General features: G+C 42.4%; 1 protein-coding gene across 2 annotated transcripts in view; it reads left to right on the top strand.

The window, feature by feature from the left end:
- Window positions 1–19,362, top strand: part of zfhx3b (zinc finger homeobox 3b) — a 185,327-nt gene extending 165,965 nt beyond the window's left edge. For both annotated transcript variants that reach the window (XM_066647152.1, XM_066647151.1), the window contains exons 6-10: window positions 238–377; window positions 969–1,169; window positions 5,769–5,886; window positions 6,049–11,547; window positions 12,231–19,362. In XM_066647152.1, coding sequence (XP_066503249.1) covers window positions 238–377; window positions 969–1,169; window positions 5,769–5,886; window positions 6,049–11,547; window positions 12,231–13,948 — 7,676 coding nt within the window. In that variant the 3' untranslated portion in view covers window positions 13,949–19,362. The remainder of the gene's footprint in view (window positions 1–237; window positions 378–968; window positions 1,170–5,768; window positions 5,887–6,048; window positions 11,548–12,230) is intronic.
- The last annotated feature ends 3,756 nt before the right edge of the window (window positions 19,363–23,118 follow it).

Here is a 23,118-nt window from a genome sequence, read left to right as displayed (position 1 = left end):
CCGCCCGCCTCGCATCTCTGTTCGGTGGCACGGGCGGAGCAGTGGAAACGGCACTGGCTCGAAGGGGGGAGCTGATTGTTGCATTATCCATCTCTGGCCTACTCAGCTACTAATAAACATGGTTCCATCATGCTCGAAAAAAAGCCTGATATTGACTGCCAACTGCCTCCTGGCTTGCCTTGACTCACGTGTGGTTTCTCTTTTCTTTTCTGTGTTTTTGTGTATGTGTATGTACAGCGGCAACTGCCAGCCAGTCGGAGAGGGATCAGACGGAGTCGCCGGTCCCCTCAAAGCGGCCTCCCTCAAGGTCCGGGGCTTCTGAGAGCCCCCTCTCTTCCAAGCGTCCCAGGACGGCTGAGAAGAGCACTGGAGAGCAGGTGAGAAACTTGCCCGCTAATATATTTATATAGTAATAAAGGATGAAATGCACAGTTTGGACTAGTTCCCAAGCTTTTTTTAACTCATTTGTCATGTGACATCTCAAGGCACACAACAGCTCATTATTCTTCCCTGTTAATTAAGGAAATATGGGAAAATGTAGCTCTTGGGATTTTTTATTTTATTTTTTTTTTGCCATTTCAGAATAAAACTGGCCTTTTTGCATTATGCATGCTTTTTTTCTGAAGATTATATTTCTCCCTCTTGCTCCCCCCCTGCTCTTGCATTGCTAATTGTGCAAAAGGTGGAAAATCAATATGATATTTGACAGATGAGAGGCCTTTGAAGTGTGTGCCAGGCCTCTCTGGCTAGCCCTCTGCTCCCTGCACAGGAGGGGCAAGTTTTACTCTAGTTTAGCTGCTCAGTTTGAGAGGCTAATAATTCTCTCTCTCTCTCTCTCTCTCTCTCTCTCTCTCTCTCTCTCTCTCTCTCTCTCTCTCTCACTCTCACTCTCTTTCTCTCTCTTTTTCTCTCGTTTCACTCTTCTGCTCTCTCCATCTGGCCTCACACTCTCTCTCTCTCTCTGGCAGATGTACCAGTGTCCCTACTGTAAGTTCACGAACACAGATCTGAACCGGCTGAGGATGCACGTGATGACGCAGCACTCTGTGCAGCCCATGCTGCGGTGCCCACTGTGCCAGGACATGCTCAACAACAAGATCCACCTGCAGTTCCACCTCACACACCTGCACAGCGTGGCCCCGGACTGCGTCGACAAGCTGATAGCAACCGTGAGTGCCCACCTCCCTGCTGGGAGAGTTTACTTGGCACCCTGTTTGTGAGTGTGTGTGTGTGTTCAATGGGTTATTGTAGTGGAGCATGTGATTCCAGAAAGAAACTATGGTATATATTTGATGTGTATGCATTATATATAAAAATAATGTTTGAAATCAGATCCGATCATACCCTATGTACAGATTATCATTAGGAATAGGGTTGAAATACCCAGCCAAGTAGCAACAAACAACCAAGTAAGTGTAGTACCGAATACTTAGCTGATTTAATAATATTCACATCATAAAATCAGAACTAAAATCAGAAATATATATATATTTATGTGACCCTGGCTGATTCTTATTTGCCTTTTCAGCTCAAAGCACTATGATCTGATGTTATTTTAACCTTGGTCTGTTGTTGTGCTCCAGCAATATAATTATCACTATGCCCCTCACTGAAGCAACACTGCGCTTATCTTTCTCTGAAGTGACCAAAGTATTCAAGCCAGGTTTTTCCAATACAGGAGACAATAGTCTTATATCCTTTTTGACCTCCTGCTCCAAATATAACCTCAAAATACATACAGACATGCTCATTCATAAGGTACACTAGCTTCATAGTGGCGGGGCAAAATGTCATGGCATTTCTAATAGCATCCATTCGAACTCTCCTCCCATTAACAGCAGGAATAGTTTTTAATTAAAAACCCTACAGTCCCTACAGACTCCTGGGTGGGCAAAGCATCAATAGATAAAGAAGAGCACAAGGCCTCCTTGGTCTGTTCTTTTGTTCACCTGTTTGTAAGAAAGCTGTGTGCTTGTACACAAAGGCCCACTGTGGCCTGGCCGCCCCCTGTGGCGATGGCATGAGGGGCTGACCCGGCTGTAGGAGGCAGGGTGACTCACTGCCTCTTGCTTGCCGCGCCTTAACGGAGAGGAGGTCTGGGCTGTCTTCCTCCCTCTAATTGATGACATTTGAGGCTTAATCAAAACACAAACGGAAACTGTTAATCGTGAAATGGCCCCCGGGCGTCCTGTTTGACTCACTGCGAGTCAGATATAATAGGGCGAAGAGGTTCAGGACAGCCGAGTGATGCTCTGCTCCAGCAGCTGTACTGACATGCCTATTGTGGATGAGCCTTTTTTTTTTTTCTTCTTCTGTTTCATTATGTTATCACGGTCAATTCAGACAGGGAGCGAGAGAGTGAGTGTAGGTCTGTGGGTGAAAGAAAGCAGGAGAAGGCAAGATATAGACACACTGTTGCTCCTGTCTGATAATTCTGTTGCTAGTTTGATAATTAGTCCCCCCCCCCGCCCCCCCCCACACTACCACCCACCCCAATTCTATTTCTCCCTAGGCTGCCTAGACAATCCTCCTGTTTCAGTGATCACTCTAGTGCAATCAAAAAAAAGGAAGAGAAAAAACATACACTCCAGTCATTAATATATTCAAGTAATTGGGACAGAGATGAATTGAAATGTAATGAATAGGATTTTCTCTCTCTTTTTCCCACCCTCTAATAAAATGCAAGTCCAGACAATGCAAATATTATTATCTAGATGCACTCACTGACTTGCCGGCTTTGTTCTCAGGTGAATATTGAAAGCAGCAATGCTACAGCCAGCTAATGAATGCAGCATGCATTCTTATGATATTGAACCCCCTACCTGCATCCCCTGCTGCTGGAGTGTGAACGTCAAAGCTGGCTGTATCAGAGATCATATGGTGTACACAGTTGCTGTAATTGTATGCTCAATTTGTGTACGCCTTTGCTACATGATGCACATCCTGCCTCAGGAATATACTGTGATATATGCACTAGGTTGGGCCAAAGAGGTTTTTATGTTGTTTTTTTTTTAAGGAAGATTTCAAAAAGAACCATGTGGCCATCAGGGTTGTTCCTATCCTGGCCACTCTTTCATATGAAGCAGTAACACTTACATCATCCATTTTAGCTTATTTGCCACCAGCTCTGTAATCCCGGAGCACCAGGACCTCCATCAGCCGCCTTCTCTTAATTCCTTCGAGGCAACTCACCTTCTTCTATTGCATCCCCCATCAACACTACAGAGGAACTGCATTATTGCCTTTTTCCAAATTTGTGCTGGTGAAATAATTATGTTTATGTTTGCGCTCGGAGCCGAGCTGCTCTCTGGCCATTCCCTCGGTGAAACGCTGTTAAGCCGCCTCTCCGCTCCCAAGCCAGGACGCAATTGGCGAATGCATTATTAGGAGCAGGTAGCAATATTTTTTTCTTTTATAGAGATGATAATGCACTGGGCCCTCTACAAGAGTGGCACATGGTAGGAACACAGCTAATACAATGCACATTAAAACCAGCACCTTTTTACAAGTAGAAAGAGATACTCTATCCATTTACACACGTCAGGCAGGCGCTCTTAATGAATTCTGAAATGGGTGACTTTTATTTCCTGCAGAGGATGCATAAAGGTGGTGCACAAGCTCTTTTCTCTTGTTGTTATTTATTTATTTTTATTTATATATTTATTTTATTCGCCTCCTCTTCCTCACTCCCCCCCTCTCTTTCTCTATCCATCCCTCCCTCCCTCCCTCTCTCACTCTATGTCTCATTTTCTGTCTGTCTTAGATAGGGGTAATGAAAATAATTGTGCTTCATTAATTCTCAGTCTGGCTAGATGATAGCCATTTGGAACTATGTTTGCCAATTAGGCGGTCCAAATTAAAAGTGACCTTGGGATACTCTCTGTGCTTGGCTCTCGTCTCCTAATGAAGCACTTGTCTAGAAACAGTCCACTTTGTAATGTAAATCACTGGCGTGTTTTTGCTTTTGCAACTCTCCATACTGGTCACATTAATTTACTGCTTTCAGTGTGTGGAGGAGACAGTGGGAGAAATAAAAGTATGAAATCAAATGACTTGTTTTATTTTTTTTCGAATCCGAATGCGCTAATCAGATAGTGACGGACAAGGCTATCTTAACAGCTCCACTTAACCTCAAGCCTGACTAACTAGCTCTCGCTGGAGGTCGATGTCCTTCATGCGCTCTGGTTCAGGCTGACGAGCATGCTTTTATGTGGCAGTCGTTGTTTAGGAGCGTCCCTTTAATGCATTGTATTTGTACATTTTACTACCTCTGGCAGACTTGGAGTGTAATTACATTTAAGAGAAACACTGGAATAAAGCGGTCTTCCCTGTGTGATTTAATAGAATTACTGTAATTAGTATGTTTCACTAATGAATCCTTGTCTTTGACAGAAACATCTGCCTATTTAATGGGGGAAAAAACAAGTTACATTGAATACGATGTACAGAATACAGTATCCACTTTGAGTGATTTAAAGTACTCTTGTGAATGACATCTCTTTTTAATTTAATCAAGCATGCAGAGTCTCTACACACATTAAGTGCTGTAAGATGGAGATCATGGTGAGATGGAGGGGGGGATTTAGACGCAGGGACATAAACATAGAGTGAGAGTAGGAATTAGACATGGAAGACTGAGAAAGAGGAGGAGGAGGAGGGAGGTCGGAAGGATGGAAGAATTGAAATGCTGCATGGGTAGTGGGGCTGATTGTTCTGTTTGGGGAGTTAATTGAAGGAAGGTGAAGCAGACAGTGCCTCATCTCCCGACCTCTTCCAATCTCAATCACTGATTATTGTTAAATAGGAGCCGGTTAATGAGTGCATTTGATGAATTGTTATCTTTTTTTTTTTTTTTTTCCTGTGTGAGCTAGAGCAATGGGGGAAAGAGAGAGGCTATCGAGATTCAAGTACTGAGAAAGCTGCTGGAAAAGGCAGGCAAAGCTGCTGTCATTCACACATGATTGACTTCAACCTTTGGAGAGCGATGCAAACCTGGTTGCAACTGTGCACATTTTAATCAATATTCATTGCACCTTCAAATGTTCGAATTAAATCAGTTGGAAAAAAAAAAGAAAGGATTTAGCTGGTGTACACAACGTAAACTGCATTTAGTGCCTTTACATCTGTTTTTATCCATATTATTTCTAAATGGTTTGCACTCGATTTTTGAAATGATAATATTCTGGCTTGAAAAGGCTTTAATGAGCACTGCGAATTAAGCAGAATATGGTCATACAGCCTTAAATTGACAGTAGTCAAATTACTCAGAATCCCATTGCCAATAACGGTACTTCTGTACTTCAAGCTTACTGTGGAATGGGATACACTTTTTATGAGGAAGAGGAATTATTTAATTAGGCCCTTAATAAGATTTTCAGCTGGCCAAGGTAGGCTTCTCAGCCCCATCACACTAATTGGCTGCAGTAGAACTTTCCCAGCTTGTGACAAAACATCATCAGTGATCAAAGTGCAAATTCCTGGAATGGCAAATAAAGTGGAAAGAGAAATTGTGTGATTAGTTCGTATGTGAGAGTGAATTTGTGTTTGAGTGGGAGAATATATTTTAAAACCCTTAACTGACCAAACCTTCATTTATGTATCTACCAACTGTGCATATAGTATTTAATATAATATTTATTTTTTTCTCAAAATATTCCATTTTGTTGATCTATTTAGCAATAATAAGAGCACATTCTTGCATCTCAAAAGGAAGCTGTTATTAAAGGCCTTTAATTAACTTGTGGCACACCTTGTGTTTTATTTTCCAGGTGGCAACGTCAGAGGTGCTGCCAGCAAGCATGTTCATACCAGTCCCTGGACCTGAGAAAGAGGCACACAGTACTTCCTTGTCCAACTCAACCTCTGATGACTCAAAGAAACAAACAGGTTAGAATGTTTATATATATAAATAATAAACAGAATAAACAGCAATACATTTTCATTGATCGTGCAATTATTGAAATGAAAAAATTCCAAATAAAATAACATCATATGCAATTCCATACAACAACCTAGTTTCAGAATACTAACATGTTTTATCATTTCTAGTTGCAGAGACTCCAGATGTTGAGCCTGAGAAAGGAATTTCCATGGCCACAGATATAATTGAAGCTCGCAAGTCACCTCTTGAAGATCAACAGCCTGCAAGAGAAGACACTACTGGATTCCTCTGCTGGAAGAAAGGCTGTAACCAAGTATTTAAATCCTCCAATGCGCTCCAGATGCACTTCAACGAGGTCCACAACAAAAGGCCACAACTGCCAGTCTCCGATCGCCATGTCTACAAGTATCGCTGCAACCAGTGTAGCCTGGCTTTCAAGACGATAGAGAAGCTACAACTGCATTCTCAGTATCACGTTATCAGAGCGGCCACCATGTGTTGTCTCTGCCAGCGGAGTTTCAGGACCCTCCAGGCTTTGAAGAAGCACCTGGAGACTAGTCATCTTGAACTGAGTGAAGCTGACATTCAGCAACTCTATGGAGGCTTGCTAATGAATGGAGACCTGATGGTTATGGGAGACCCTGCACTTGGAGAAGACCAAGGAGGTCTGATTGAGGATGAGAAAGAAGGAGAAGAGAGCGATCCTGAGGAGAAACAGAGCCCGACAGGCAGTGACTCAGGATCCTTGCAAGAGGATTCTGGTTCGGAGCCCAAGCGAGCACTGCCGTTCAGAAAAGGCCCAAATTTCACCATGGAAAAGTTCTTAGATCCTTCTCGTCCTTTCAAGTGCACTGTGTGCAAGGAGTCTTTTACCCAAAAGAATATTCTTCTTGTGCATTACAATTCTGTGTCACATTTGCACAAAGTCAAACGGGCCTTGCAGGAATCCACAACAGGTCAGCCAGAGCCAACCAGCAGCCCAGATAATAAGCCCTTCAAGTGCAGCACTTGCAACGTGGCGTACAGCCAGAGCTCTACACTAGAGATTCACATGCGCTCTGTCCTCCACCAGACCAAAGCCAGGGCTGCTAAACTTGAAGCAGCTGGTGGCAGCTCCAGTTCTGCCAGTAGTGGCAGTTTAAGTGGAGGCACCTCTAACAGCACTTCCACCCCCAGCCCTATTCCAACAACTAACTCAACTACCAGCTCCAGCAACAACAGCTGCTCTCCAGCAAGTGTTCAGCCAGCACACAGCATTCTAGGAGGAAACCACCTGAGTCAGTCCCACAGCCTTGATAGCATGTCGAACTCAGCATGTCATTCCTCCCCATCTGAAACCCAAGAAGTAAAGAAAAAGAAATTTTCAGACATACTGTCCTCAAGAGGCCACCAGCAGCAGCTCCAACAACAGCAGCAGCAGTTGGCTCAGGCTCAAGCACAAGCCCAAGCCCAGCTCCAACAAGAGCTCCAGCAGCAAGCTGCCCTGCTTCAATCCCAGCTCTTTAACCCCCTACTACAGCACTTCCCGATGACAACGGATGCTCTTCTGCCACTTCAGCAACAGCAGCTGTTGTTTCCTTTTTATATCCCAGGAGCCGAATTCCAGTTGAATCCAGACATGAGCCTGAACAGTTCTTCTCTGAACCTAAGTAGCTCAGCTGCATCTCTATTAGAAGAACAGAAGAACCAGGCCCAGCAGGCACAGCAGAGCTGCCTACAACAGCAACTGATGCACCACCATCTTCAGCAACAGCATCAAGCTCATTCGCACTCCCAGGCCTCCAGCCAAATGGCTTTACTTCAGCAGAGTGCATCTCTCTCACACTCAGTAGACAAAAAACCAAAGCTTGCTCCTCATAGTGAGAAGGAAAGAGAGCTGCCAAAGGATAAAGAAATGAATGATAAAACCGAGGATCACGGTCCAAAGGATATGTCAGACAATTTAAAATCCAAAGACAAAAAAGATGTACCACAGGCTGTCGCTAATGTGAATCAAGACCCAGGTTTCCCTCCACCGCGAATTGCGTCAGATGCTCGTGGTAATGCCACCAAAGTGCTACTGGAAAATTTTGGATTTGAACTGGTGATTCAGTACAATGAGAACAAACAGAAAGCTCAGAGAAAGCACACAGGATCTATTTCTGCATCCACTGGGCCTGGTGGCATCACTAGAGTTGTAGACCCTGTTGAAGGACTGGAGAAACTAGAATGTGAGGCCTGTGGTAAACTCTTCTCCAATATTTTAATTCTGAAGAGTCACCAGGAACACATCCATCAGGCATTTTTCCCCTTTAGATCACTTGAGAGATTCGCCAAGGAGTACAGAGAACAGTACGACAAGCTTTACCCTCTTAGGCCACAGACTCCTGAGACTGCTCCTCCCCCGCCACCCCCTCCTCCCCCACCCCCACCACCACCGCCCCCTCCACAGAGGGCACCAACACCAAATATACCTGTCTCTGCACCGGCCCTCACTCCACCAACTGCCCCAGCACCACAGACACCAGGTCCACTTGCTCAGATTCCAATGCCTATGGATCTTCCTCTCTTCTCTCCACTCATGATGCAGCCTATGTCACTTCAGTCACTACCGTCTCAAATTCCTGCCCAGTTGCCATCTGTCGAATCTGGTCTGGCCACTGATCTAGCACAACTGTATCAGCAGCAGCTCACACCTGCAATGCTGCAGCAACAGAATAAGAGGCCTCGCACCCGTATTACAGATGACCAACTAAGGGTTCTGCGACAGTATTTTGACATTAACAATTCACCAAATGAGGAACAAATAAAGGAAATGGCAGACAAGTCAGGGCTCCCACAGAAGGTCATCAAGCACTGGTTTCGGAATACTCTTTTTAAAGAGCGACAACGCAACAAAGACTCACCCTATAATTTCAATAATCCACCCATTACGACTCTGGAGGATGTCAAGATTGACTCTAAGCCACCTTCCCCTGAACCCCAAAGACATGAATCATGTGGCAGTAAAAGGTCCTCAAGAACACGGTTCACAGACTACCAGCTTAGAGTACTGCAAGATTTCTTTGATGCCAATGCCTACCCAAAAGATGATGAATTTGAGCAGCTGTCTAATCTTCTGAGCCTACCAACTCGAGTCATTGTTGTGTGGTTCCAGAATGCTAGACAGAAAGCCCGTAAAAATTATGAGAACCAGGGAGAAGGTGCAAAAGACGGTGAGCGACGTGAGCTATCCAATGACCGATACATCCGTACCACCAACTTGAACTATCAGTGCAAGAAATGCAGCCTGGTCTTCCAGCGCATCTTCGACCTGATTAAACACCAAAAGAAGCTTTGTTACAAAGACGAAGATGAGGAAGGGCAATGTGATAGTCAAAATGAGGACTCTCTCGATCTCTCACATGAATACTACACACTTTCTGGGTCATCGGGTCACACGCCGATGCCGTCATCTTCAAGTCTCTGCCCTCTTCCACCTTCATCTTCATCTTTCTCTCACATTACATCATCTGAGAAGGTTGAAGCTGCCCCTGCTAGTGCATCAAACACTTTTGATGAGAAATCCAAAAATTCTGCTGAAACAGCTCTGACTCAAAGAGATCAGTCATCGGTGAAACAGGAAAGCAGTCATCCCCAAGATACTCCACAGCAGAGACCACCACGAGAGGAAAAGGTTCATATAACCCCAAAGAACACAAAGCTTTCTTCACCTTCCCTCTCCCAGCAGCAACAGCACAGTGGTGCTTCAGCCTCAGCCCCTCACACCAGCCAGACTGCTTCCCAGAGTTCCCTCATGGCTCTCAATTCACATTTAGCTACTGCATCACAGCAGCAGCTGGCCCAGCAAATGATTCCTTACCAGTGTGAGCAGTGCAAGCTTGCCTTTCCCTCATTTGAACACTGGCAAGAACACCAGCAGCTTCATTTCCTGAGTGTTCAAAACCAATTTATTCACCCTCAGTTCTTGGATCGACCAATGGACATGCCTTTTATGTTATTTGACCCTAGCAATCCTCTGCTTGCCAGCCAACTCCTTGCTAGCGCTTTACCACAAATCCCCAGCAGCTCTGCCACTTCTCCGTCAACACCTACGTCCACCATGAACTCTCTAAAGAGAAAGCTGGAGGAGAAAGCAGGAACCAGTCCAGGTGAAAATGATAGCACCAATAGTGGGGAAGAGCCACAAAGAGACAAACGTCTTCGAACCACTATTACACCTGAGCAGCTTGAAATTCTGTACCAAAAATATTTACTAGACTCGAACCCCACCCGAAAAATGCTTGACCACATTGCTCACGAGGTAGGGCTCAAAAAACGTGTAGTGCAAGTATGGTTTCAAAACACCAGAGCCAGAGAAAGGAAAGGGCAGTTTCGAGCCGTCGGGCCAGCTCAAGCCCATCGTCGTTGCCCCTTTTGTCGGGCCCTCTTTAAGGCTAAAACTGCTCTGGAAGCTCACATCCGGTCACGCCACTGGCACGAGGCAAAGCGTGCTGGTTACAACTTAACACTTGCTGGTCTGGTTTCTGAACAGGAAGGCATGCAGTTGAAGATTGATCCTCAGGATATCGTTAACTATGCTCATATGCCCACTTCTAACAGCGATGCCCATTGCTCATCCTTATCACCTGTTAGTAAAACCTTGGACTTGTCTCCAAGGGCACTTTTAAGTCCAACCTCTATTAAGGTTGAGGGAATGGAGGAGTTTGAAAGCCCAACCATGTCCTCAGTAAACATGAGCTTTGATCAGAGCAAGCTTGATAATGATGATTGTTCATCTGTGAACACTGCGATCACCGATACCACTACAGGTGATGAGGCTAATGTTGACAACGACAGCGCTGATGCAAAACATGGCCACAACAGCGGAGATTATTTATCCAAGTCTGGAGGAGCTGTCACATCTCTTGAGAACGATGACCAGATGAGTTCTGGACTTGTGAGCCCTGCAACAAGTTATTACGCGAAAGATTTTGAGAATGAAAATCTGGTGGACTACAGTGAAACATCTAGTTTGGCTGACCCTTGCTCACCAAGCCCTGGAGCATCTGGTAGTAGGAGCATTGACAGTGGAGATAGGCCAGGTCAAAAACGCTTCCGAACTCAGATGACTAACCTTCAGCTGAAAGTGCTCAAGTCCTGCTTTAGTGATTACAGGACTCCTACTATGTTGGAGTGTGAGGTACTCGGCAATGACATCGGACTTCCAAAGAGAGTTGTACAAGTCTGGTTCCAGAATGCACGTGCTAAGGAAAAGAAGGCTAAACTCAGTATGGCTAAACACTTTGGCATCAACCAGACCTCTTATGAGGGACCTAAGACAGAGTGCACTTTGTGTGGTGTTAAGTATAGTGCACGACTCTCAGTGCGGGACCACATCTTCTCCCAGCAGCATATCTCCAAAGTAAAGGATACAATTGGGAGCCAGCTCGACAAAGAAAAAGAGTACTTTGACCCAGCCACTGTTCGTCAGCTCATGGCCCAGCAAGAGATGGATCGCATCAAGAAAGCCAATGAGGTCCTTGGACTGGCACAACAACAAGCCATGCAGCAACAAGGGATGTTTGACAACCCTGCCTTGCAAGCCCTGAATCTGCAGTCAGCATATCCAAATCTGCAAGGGATACCCCCTGTCCTTTTGCCTGGTGTTGGAAGCCCTTCTCTTCCAGGCTTTAACACAAATTCAGGTATTGTCAACACATCTTCAAGTAGAGCATGTGTGAAATAGGTTCCTTTACTAAACATTAAAGTATCCAATAAGATCTTTGAGTATCATGCTGTATCCCTAGGCATTTTCAGTAAATAATAAAAATATGTAAGTGTAAATTTTGGCAGCATATTTTAGTCTTAGATATAGTTTAGTCTTAGATTTCTGACTGATTTTTAGTCTGATTTCATTTTAATTTAATCTAATTTTAGTCAATAGAAACTGAAAAATATTTTAATCTAGTACACTAAATAAGAAATATATAACCTAATTCTTTTTTAATTTTAATTTAATATTAATATTGTGCTATTTTACAGGTATTTTTTATGATTAGATTTCATAAACCAGAGGTTTTTCCTGGATTTATTTCCTTGTAATTTTCTGTTTTCAAACTAGAAATAACTGGTCATTTATCAGTCTTTCACAACAAAAACTGCAAAACATTTTGTTACAGTTGTAGTTTTCAAATGATTATGTTTATTCGGTTCTCATCTAGTTTTTTGTTGTGCAAAGCAATTCATTAAAGAATATTTTTGTCATACTGTCATTACATGTCATTAATCAAATTCACACTAAAACAATGTGATATTTGAGGTACATGATAATGGTTTCTACTAATAACTCTATTGCAATTCACTTACATTCTGTGTTGTCTTCTTTTAGCTTTAACCCCTCCAAAACCACCAAACATCCTGAACATGCCTGGTGCCAGTGTACCTTCACCTAGTCTCCCCACATCTGGTTTACCCAACAAGATCCCCTCCTCTTCTTCTTTGGCTTCCCCCAGCCCAGCTCAGGCCAGCACTTCTGTCGCCCACTCAAGTACTACAACCACATCCACATCAAATTCCCTTACATCCCAGTCAGGCCCACGGGCCGATCCTCCCAAAGAGCGTGAAAGTGAAAGGGCCAGGGAGAAAGAGAAGCCCAAGGAGAAGGCTGAGAAGCCCTCTACGCCTTCATCGACTGGAGGAACTCCTGCTCCCTCCACTTCTGCTGCCAGCGCCAAGAAAGAAAAACCAGACACAGCAGTCCCAGCCACCTCGATGCCAACACCTGGTATGGAGTATGTGGTTGACCCTGCCCAGCTCCAAGCTCTTCAAGCTGCTTTAGCTTCAGATCCAACAGCTCTGCTTACCAGCCAGTTCCTGCCCTATTTTATGCCAGGTTTCTCTCCATATTATGCCCCCCAGATTCCAGGCGCTCTTCAAGGTGGCTACCTTCAGCCTATGTATGGGATGGAAAGTCTTTTCCCATACAACCCAGCTTTATCACAGGCCCTAATGGGGCTGTCACCAGGATCCCTGCTCCAGCATTACCAGCAATATCAGCAGAGCCTGCAGGAGGCACTTCAGCAGCAGCAGCGGCAGCTTCAGCAAATCCAGCAGCCCAAGACGAGCCAAACCCCAGCCCCTTCTCAGCCCTCGGTGGACCGTAAAGATTCTGCCAAAGATCCAGTAAAAACAGAGGAGCAGAAAGGCACTCCCCCAGTTGATACCTCTTCCTCTCACAATAACCTACCCCCTGAGCAGCATGAAGTGGACGGTAAAGGTGCAGACCCCCTTCTTGACCAATACATAGTCCCTAAAGTTCAGTATCGGTTGGCGTGCCGCAAATGTCAAGCTGTTTTCAGCAAGGAGGAAGCGGCGATCGGCCACCTCAAGTCAATCTGCTTTTTCGGTCAGTCTGTGGCAAACCTGCAAGAGATGTTGCTTCGGGTCCCCAGCAGTGGCAGTGCAGCTGAGGGTGGCCTCTATGACTGCCTGGCCTGTAACACTACCCTGGACGGGGACAAAGCACTCAGTCAACACCTGGATTCAGCCTTGCACAAACACAGAACAATCACGCGATCAGCCAGAAATGCCAAAGAGCACGCTACTAGTTTATTACCTCACTCTTCAGCCTGCTTCCCCGATCCTAACACCGCATCTACCTCGCAGTCTGTCACTCACCCAAACAACAGCCCATCTCCCCCGCCAACAACGTCAAACACCACGCCGTCCTCATCTGTGTCTGCATCTTCGTGCTCCTCCTCCACGGCTGCCCCCCTGAACGCCACAGCTGCCAGCAAACCCTGGCCCCAGGCCCCTTTCTCTAGAGCTTTAGCTGGGAAGCCCAATGCCACTCCTTCTGCATCGTCTTCTTTTCCTCCAGTATCCTCACCTTCAACGGTTACCTCAAGTTCATTGAGCACCTCAGGGGTTCAGACCTCGATACCAACAGACGTCTTTTCCGACGAATCTGACTCTGATAGCAGTCAGAAGTCAGCAGACAGGCTGGGCAGGTTGGCAGAGGAGCCGCAACAGCCCAGCTGTCTCAAAGACAGTGATAGTTGTAGTAGTAATATGGCTAGTGTAGGAACAGACTCCATCAGATTGTAAAAGAGCTTTTGGTGATGGACAATATTTAAAACACACAAAAGACAAAAAAAAAAGAATAAAACACAGAAGTAAAAAAAGCAGCAATGTTTAAAATATGTTTAAAAGTATACAAACCAATTTCAGAAAAAGATGTGTAAAGACTAACTGCAATTCCAAAGCTTGTAACCAAAAATTTAAATGTTAGTGGATTGTTTTCCCATATCAACATGCTGGTTTTAGTTTATTTCAACTCAAATATATAATAGCTCTCTCTATATATATATACATATTTATATATATATATATATGAATTAATAAAGAACACTGAGGTTAACATGGAAATTGCTAGGGGAATGCTGTGTTGCAATGGACTGCCTCAAACTCCAAATGGCCCCCAGAACTTGTCTATTCAAAGAACAAGATAAGGAGCTGCCCCTCGTTTGCATAAAGTATTTTCACCTAATAGCACAGTTACATAAAGCCAGTATGTACTGTATGGGAGAATAGTCTTACAGTTTTCTTGCTATCTAAGCATTCAAATACCAATGGCTTGCTAAAGAAAAAAAAGAATAATGTAATGTCTATTTTATTCTCAGGTCAACAGCTCACAACCTTTTTTATGTTACAAAAAAATCATAATTTTATTCATTTTGTTCTGTTTTGTATTACTTTTACTGACAGAAAGTATTTGGAAGTGATACTAACTTAAAGACATAGCTTTCTGGGCATTCAAATGGGTAGACGAACTGCTGGTTGTAAACCTTTTTATATTCTTTTAAACGGGAGATTAACTAATCCCACAGTACCCAGACACGAAGAGCATTGCAGACTTGTTGGTGAGGGATAAAAAAGATTTGTTTTCCTTTGTTTTTGTTTTATTATGTTTTTTTAAAGAAAGAACTTTCTGTATTTATGATAGATATAAACATTTTTGGTGTTAAGTAGATTGTTGCATTGGAAATGAATTTAAACAGTATGGTAGACTGAAAAATCTTTGTGTACATTTAGCTTTTGTATTGTCCAACCTTAAGGCGCTTCATTTGATGTTGTCTTGGTCATTCCAATAGACTAGGTTAAGGAGCAGGAACTGATCTATACCTTATTTCTGTCAAATCCACAGCTTCTTGGATTTCGTTCACCCGACTGCCACTGACAGACTTGGCAGAAGCCCTCGTTTTCTTTAACTAGGGTTTTCTCTCCTTTGACGGTTGGTGCAGCACTTACCAAAAAGAGAAAAGAGATCTGGGGTGTTGTTTCAAAAATGATTATTCGATTCTATTTGTGTTACTTTTCTTGTGCACTTACAATTGTCTGACTTACTTTCTCCCTGTCTTTCTGGGTTACCCCCTTCTCCCTTGTGTTGGTTTTTGTGTTTTTGAGTTTTCCTCTCCCTCTGCATTTGTAGATTTGGAGATAGCTCTCCTCTAGCACTACGAAGCAGATCTTTGTATCTCATGCAGTGTGGCTGCAGTCTGTTATGGGCTTTATTTTTGTATTTCCACTTTTGTTGTTGTCATAAATGAAAATGAAAAGAATAATAATAATTCACGCTTTAAAACAAAAAGAAAATCCAAAGACTAAACACTTTCACCATTGGTGCATAAAGATGAGAAAAGAGGCTTCTTTATACTTGAGAATTTGTTGCTGTTTTTAAGGAAAGAAAACAAAGTTTTAAAATAAAAGGAGTACGCATCAGAGTTGCCGTCTTTGCTTCTTTGCAAGCGGACTGGTGGCTTTTTTACGTAGAATACCAAGAATACCAAAAACCAAAAAAGGACCCTTGTCCTTGCATTGTGGAGTAGCACCATTACAGAGCCATTGCAGTTTGTAAGATAGAAGTTGAGAATCTCTTTGTTTAACTCTTCTGTCACATGAGATCCATTTTCTTTTGGGTTTTGTTTTGTTTTTTAAAGAAAATGTATAAGGTCTGGTCTTTGAGGACATACGTTCTGCTGCTAATGTAGATTTTTGAAAAGAAGAATACCTAGATGCATGCTCATTTTGCTTTTTGGCTAAGCTTTAATGAAAAAAAAAACAAAAAACAACCAATAAACCATTTCCCTGCCTCTGCGACATTTTTTTTTCTTGTTGTTGCAAAAACGGAACTCTGAAGACTGTGAATATATGTTCCAAAGGACATTTTAGCTTTTTCTGTTTGTTTTTTTTGAGCAGACCAATGTCAAAAGCCAATGATCTATGACGTTTGTAAAGAACAGTGCATTCCAAATAACCACAGTTTGATTCTTAAACAACAGGAACAGCTTCTGTTTTGTTTTCTTTCACTGAATTTGAGTTCTCTTCTCGTTTCTCTCATTTTTAATTTGACTGTTTGGTGTTGTGTACTGAACATCACCATTCGATTCCCCTCATTCTGATGGTGTGGGGAGTTAAACGTCCCTGCAGCCAGTTTAAGGCTTTTTTATGATTATTATTATTATATATTATTGATAATATTATTTTTCTCCTCACTTGAAATAGTTCATCATGTAATAGTGGTTACCAAAAATGTACATATTGTAACACATCTGGTACTTACACGTCTCACCGGTCTAGTGTCATCATGCCTCTCCACCTCTAATGAGTCTCAGAAGGAAATAAAGGCTGTTTTGCGAAAATGAAATAAAATAAAACAGACAAAATAAACACAAAAAAACAACAAAAACAAAAACAAACAAAAAAAAAAAGAAAAATGTCTGGAGCGGCGGCCCCCCTCCTGGAAAATCACATAGGGATTTGCCCCAGGTTTCTGCAGGGTGTAAAGCCATTTTCATGCACGATTGTGTCTGTTACAGGTTTTCAAGGGACATCTTCATTCCAAAGCATTATAATAAGACTGGAAAAACTGTTATTTGTTCTTTTTTTTTTTCCTTTCCTGAAGGTGTCCCTTATTTTCGGTGGTTTCTGACTTTGTGTCCAAAGTGGTCTCTCAGCCCAACTCAACAATCGCAATGGGAATGTTTCAGCCCAAATGTCCTCTAACTCCCCGGCTTTTCACAATAAGGGTTTCTTTTGTTTTTTGTTTTTTCGTTTATTTTTTAATCCTCACCAAAACTAAGGAGTATTTAAAGTTGTGAATAACTGCTTTTGTTTATTATTATTATTTCGCCCAGATATGTATAGCAAGTGTATTTGGCCTACACAGTGACGTTGATGCATTGGCCCAATCCGGGACGTGTGGGTTTTTTAAGAAAAAAAGTGTTACGTCTTGCAGAGCAATGTGATTTGGTGTTGATACTTGCGCATGCTGTCGAAATTAGATTGATATTTGGTCTGCAAGCTTGCCACTCCTCTCCAATCATGTTCGACAAAAAAGAAAAACATTGTGTTCATAATAATTTTTTAAGAATTCTGATGTATAGTTTATTTTTTTGGATGCTTTTGCTTTGACTTTCATTTCGGATAATTTCAGACATTTATTATTTTCCTATAACTATTTGTATGTTATTTTATTTTCTGTATATTAAATTTTCCTTATATACGTAAATTAATGTTTTTTTAACACCAGCTTTAAATTGGAATCGCAGATTCTGTTTTCTTTGTTTGTTTGTTTCTAATTCTATGACCTGGCCACTTTATGGTATAAGGATGTTCCTGTTTTTGTCTTTTTTTCTGTTCTTTTTTTTTTTCGACACTGATCTCTTGCTTCCAATCTGTTCGGTTATTTTCCCGGGGCTCTGTTGGGGGTCCTCACAATCCACTCTGCCAGCATGGACTGACTGTGTGTGTGTTTCTGAAGAGCCCACATCAGTTATTTTTGTACTTTCTGATGTTTTCTGTCATTTTCCACTTTGATTTCACACCAAAACCCTTCATAACTGCAAAGCTGGATCTTCAGTACCAGGAAGATTTGGGGGGGGGGGGCGTTACAATAATTCAGTTACGTGGAGAAAAACGATGCTGAAGCACTGAGCAGTTTTCATTTCTTTTTTTTATAGGATTATTGTTACTTTCATAAAATATATGAATGTGGCCAAAGCTTAATGCAGTTTAAAAGGAGTAGAAAAAAAAAGATTTGAGTTGGTGCCCCTGACGAGTGTATATTTATTGTGGCACAAAACGACACACTCACGAATGAGACACATCGACTCTCATTGGGATACTTGATTTTTTTTTTTTTTTTTTTGGACATTTTTTTTTTTTTGCAAAGAGAGAAAGAAGGCAGGTTTTGCTGTAGAGGTCATCCTTTTGCCCACTGTGAAAAAAACATGTATACAGATATAGATATATTTAAAGAAGACATCACTTTTTTGATTTTTTGATTTTTTTTTCTAAATGACAAAGAAGGAAAAACAAAGAGAACTGAACTCTGGGAAGCGTGGGAGATGTCAGTGAAATGTCTGAGAAGGCTGTTGGCACCAAAACAGGGCAATGGGAGCCAAAGGCAGGGACAAGGCGCCTCTGATTCCACGTCTTTATTTAATTACTGACAATTTGCCTATGGGAATAGACTCTGCAACCAGTGGACATACGCAACACGGAGAGGAATAAATCTGGGTTTCTCTGAACTTCAGTGGCTGGAGCAGCCACCACTTCTCTCTCTATCTCTCTCCCTCTGTCTCTCTGTCTCTCGCTCTAGTTCTGCATCTACTTTGATGGACATTTTCCACACTTCTGAACGGGACGGACAGTACCACATGCCTCTTTTTTCTCCCAGTTCATGGTGTTGCTACCTGTTTCATTTCTTCTTGCTCGTCTCACCGATGGAGTGAGTGACCGGCGGTGGCCTGCAGCTGACCTGGAGCTGGCCCACCTCGTCCATCCATCGCTAAAAAAACAAAAACTAAAAAAAAAAGGACTAGCTGTCGGAGGGGTGGGGGGTGGGGGGCTTTCTCAGCTGTCATTTCTGAGGAAGAGACAAAAAAAAGCAACGCAACCAAAATTAACAACCAAACTTAACAAGCAACCAAACAAACACACACACACACACACACACACACGCTCCAATTTCAAAGACAAACTGCTAATGGAGCTCCCTGTTCCTTTCGTGACTCCTGGTGCCACAAGTTTTTTTAATGCTTTTTTTTTTTTTTTTTTTTTTTTGTGTTTCTTTTTTTTTTTCTTTCTTTCTCGAGTTATTCCTCCTCCGAGCCTCACAAGCACGGCTCAGTGGCTCCAGGTAGCCCACCCGAGGGTAGAAAAAACAGCCTTGCAATGTACAAAAAAGAGCAAGTTAAACCAAAAATGTTGTTCTTGATGTCTTTTCTATACTGTAGTCTTGTTAGCTTTTTTGTTACTGTAATTATATGATGAAGATTTCCAAACTGTACCAAATTACATGGAGACTAACATACATAAACCACATGGAACTTCAGACTTTTAAAGAAAAACTTTTGTCACAAAAAACCTTGTTGTCCTAGTTAAGTTGATTGTAGATGGTAATTGAATATACTCCTTTGAAAATATTTCATCAAGTATGTTTCTTGCTCATTGTGATACATTAAAAAGTATGAGCATAAATGCACTGTGGCTTCTGAATCTTTTATTGTAATGAATTAGGATCATGTTCATGAGTGGAACATTACATTCACGGTGATGAATTTGGTATGAATTCCAGTTTATTAAGTGTCAGTCTGTGTGTTTAAGCCGTGAAACCGCTGTCTCCGTGACCGTGGGTGGGTGTGTGTGTTTGTGTATGGGGAAATACGGAAAAAAAAGACACTATTCAATTAGATCATATGACAACTGTCAGTTATGGCACTAAAAAAGAAAGAAAAAGTAAAATGTTCTTTAAATATCACATTACTGGCTGTTATCAACTTTTCCAGTGTTCCAAATCTCAGGAAAACTGTAACAGATATGGCACATGGTGATATTACATTTTCACTGTGTTACCCACCTCCGTCCATACCCAAACACACACACACACACACACCTGCACAGACTCGGCCAGAAAAGTGTACGGTCATTTCACTGATCAGACACACAGACTGACTCTTGCTGAAGAACAGTGTACGTACACAGTCATTACACACACACAAACCTGCACGAGTTACATGGAATCATTTGGAATACATCAGACATTGGCGTCCACACTGTCCCAACAACATCTCTCAGAACTGGAGAACCAAAGTGACCTCTAACATAGTCAGGCAACACAGTTTTATCATAAAAAAAAAGAAAGAAAAGATGCTGGACCTTTATAAAGGATCCTTTGCTTATAATATTCATTTTTTCTAAGTTCAAATCTACCTCCAGCCCACACTCGACAATGAACCCAATGACTTAAGGCAGAATGTCCTCTCAATTCCCGCTTTCCTATAGAGGTTACACAAGCTTGAGTGTCTGTCCACAATGGGTGTGTCATAAAGAAGCTGAAACTACTTATTATAATGGGTGTATAAAAACATCTGTATATATAGTGTATAAATATCTGTAGATTTGTGTTTAAAAATACCGGATCCCAGGGTAGGACCACTATTCCCACAGCGGTGCGCCCTTACAACTTGGCTGACTTAAAAATGTTAAGTATGGATATGGATAGTGGAGCGGTTTGAAGTGAATACTTACTGTGCCGTATGCGCTGATGTTATCTTAACACGACTTAAGCTTGATTTTGCTAATTAAACCTAATTGAAATGAATCTATTAAGATGGAGGAGATTATGACAAGACTTCCCCCACCCACCCCCATGTTCGTGGGGTATTCCCCTACAGGAGCAGTCTTGCTGGAACTCCTCTTGGGGAGGGGGGGTCAATGGATGAGATTAATTAAAACATATTAAGCAGGAAACGTGGAGCTGTGCCTAATTAGAAGTGGCTGTTTTCAGCTAATTGAAGCTGATTAAGGCTTGGAAGCACATATAACTGCAAGTGAAGTTTGCTGTTAACGGCGCCGCTCTTTGATTCGTTTTGACTCGTGTGGAGGATCAAATGCATCGTTCGTTAAAAGCCATGCTCTAATTCAAAGGCTGAGGCCTGGGCAGCAGGAGGATGATGGCTTCCTTGTTCTTCATGCATGATGGAGTGCTCGAAGCTCTGAAACAGGAGGAACTTCTGAGAGATTGTGTTCATGTGTGTTTCATGCACTGAACTGTGTGTTCGTGTTGATATGGATGGGTATCTTTGCGTGTACACCCTGACGTCTGTCTTGATCAGTGTGTGTGCACTTTTAAAAGCTTAATTGGGATCTTTTTGATCACTTATGACAGAGATGGCTCCAAAAGCTGGATGGATGAAAAGCTCAGGGCAGGCTTTGGGTCAGCGGCACTCAGCGGAGTCCTACTGCCAGTCTCTCACAATAACCGTCTCCTCCGCACCATGTAGTTTCTATAGGCAGTAATCCAACATGATAGCAGGTTTTTTTTTCATGAGTACACAGAGGAAAGTCTGCCTTATAGATTCACTGCCAGAACAAAACCAGGAAAATCTAGCTTTTTCATTTTCAGTATTTTGACATACTTAAAGGGCACCCATTTCAGAAACAGACATTCAGTTGTGAACACACAGATTGTATAATCTCCACAAAATCCTTAAGTGGCAAGAGAGCAGCTGCATATGTGGTGGGGAGTGTGTGTGTGTGGGGGGGGGTTATCCCCTCCCAGTTGTGGCCTTTGGCAGAGGTCTTCAAATTTGGTCGTTGATCCATTTTCCAGGCTGGGATGTTACCAGGTTTAGGCAGTATGCCTAGCTAGTCAGGTGCATTAGCAGTTACAGCTATGGTCATTTTAAAATCCCTTCCTAGAAACTGGATTTGAAGACCTATGTCCTATGGAGTAGCAGAACTATTTTTTCTGGATTCAAGGAGCTTTATCCAGTACCTTTAGAATGGGTTAGAGCAGTATTTATGATCCAGAACCCAACCAACACAACCATTTGGGAGCCCAAATGAGCAGCCCAGTAGAGTACCAGCTACATTTGTCCATGTTGCCTCTTAATATGACAGCACTCCAGTGTCAGTAATGAGACTATGATGTGTTAAATACATGTTCCATATGGGCACCCCACATGTACAAAGTAAACCTTTTAAAATTAAGACTGCCCAGAAAGGGCTCGTGTGTCTATTATAGAGAAGTATGTTTTTCTGATACAAGCACCCTACGTGCATCCCCCTAAAAGCTCATGTACTCTCCCACCCCAATCCAAAGCCCACTTTATCCCAGCTAGCCCATTTTCAACCCACGCTAGCCTCACTAAGGTGTGCTGGCTGGGAACAAATCACTCAACATCAGACCTTACTAGTATCCAAAAATACAAAAAAAATGTACAAACACAGAAAAATACATTTTAAAACATTAATTCAGACATGAATTAATGATGTAAGATGTTCAGCGCAGACGAACGGGCCTGAAAGACAATAAAATATAAATGTTGGCCAATTTAAAGTGAAGAGTAAACAGGATTTTTGAAAGCGTGTTTACATTAAAACCAGGGAAATGGTTTACACACACATATATATTTTGAGTCTAAGTAAAAAAGAGGATAGTGGAAGCTGCCTTTACATATGAACCATAGGTGAAGACAATGTTGGAGCTAGACACAACAACGTCAGACTGCATATCCTGGATCTTGAGGATTTGAGAGAATTTGAGGATTAAAAAATTGAATGAAAAAAGAATGGTCTGTTTATATGGATATGGATTATATGTGTTATATGTATCTGCACAAATGGGAACTCTTTAAAATCCTGTTAAATTCAACAAGCTAATGTTCAGCAAGTGCATAGATGACTGAACTTTTCTGTGATTTTAAAGATGTTGACAATGAGCTGTGAGTTTGGTTTGGTTTTATACTTTAAACATCTTCCAGAAGTGCAGCAGGGAGTGTTGCAGTCACACAGCTCCAGGGCGGTTGGTAGGTGGATTGGCAACTCGGAAGTGTCCATAAGTGTATGTGTGAATGTGTGAGTATGTGTCGCCCTGTGAAGGACTGGTGCCCCCTCCAGGGTGTGTTCCCACTTTGTGCCAATGATTCCAGGTAGGCTCCGGACCCACCACGACCCTGAACTGGATAAGCGCTTACAGATAATGAATGAATAAACGTCTTTCTTATATGTTCCTCAGCAGCATCATTTCTTGGCCTTATTTTGACTAATTCTGAATAGACCATTCTCACTGCTGGTTTGCTTTGACAGTTTACAGACGTGTTTGAGGCGTGTGTATCGTTATTGTGTATATGGTCAGTTAATAACTAATGCACGTCTGTTGACACTGCTCCTCTATACCCGTCCATCATAAGGCCACTGTTTACCAGATG

This window comes from Hoplias malabaricus, chromosome 16 (genome assembly GCF_029633855.1).
Source record: "Hoplias malabaricus isolate fHopMal1 chromosome 16, fHopMal1.hap1, whole genome shotgun sequence".
In the NCBI taxonomy this organism is placed as follows: domain Eukaryota; kingdom Metazoa; phylum Chordata; class Actinopteri; order Characiformes; family Erythrinidae; genus Hoplias; species Hoplias malabaricus.
This window is presented reverse-complemented; position numbering and strand designations above follow the sequence as displayed.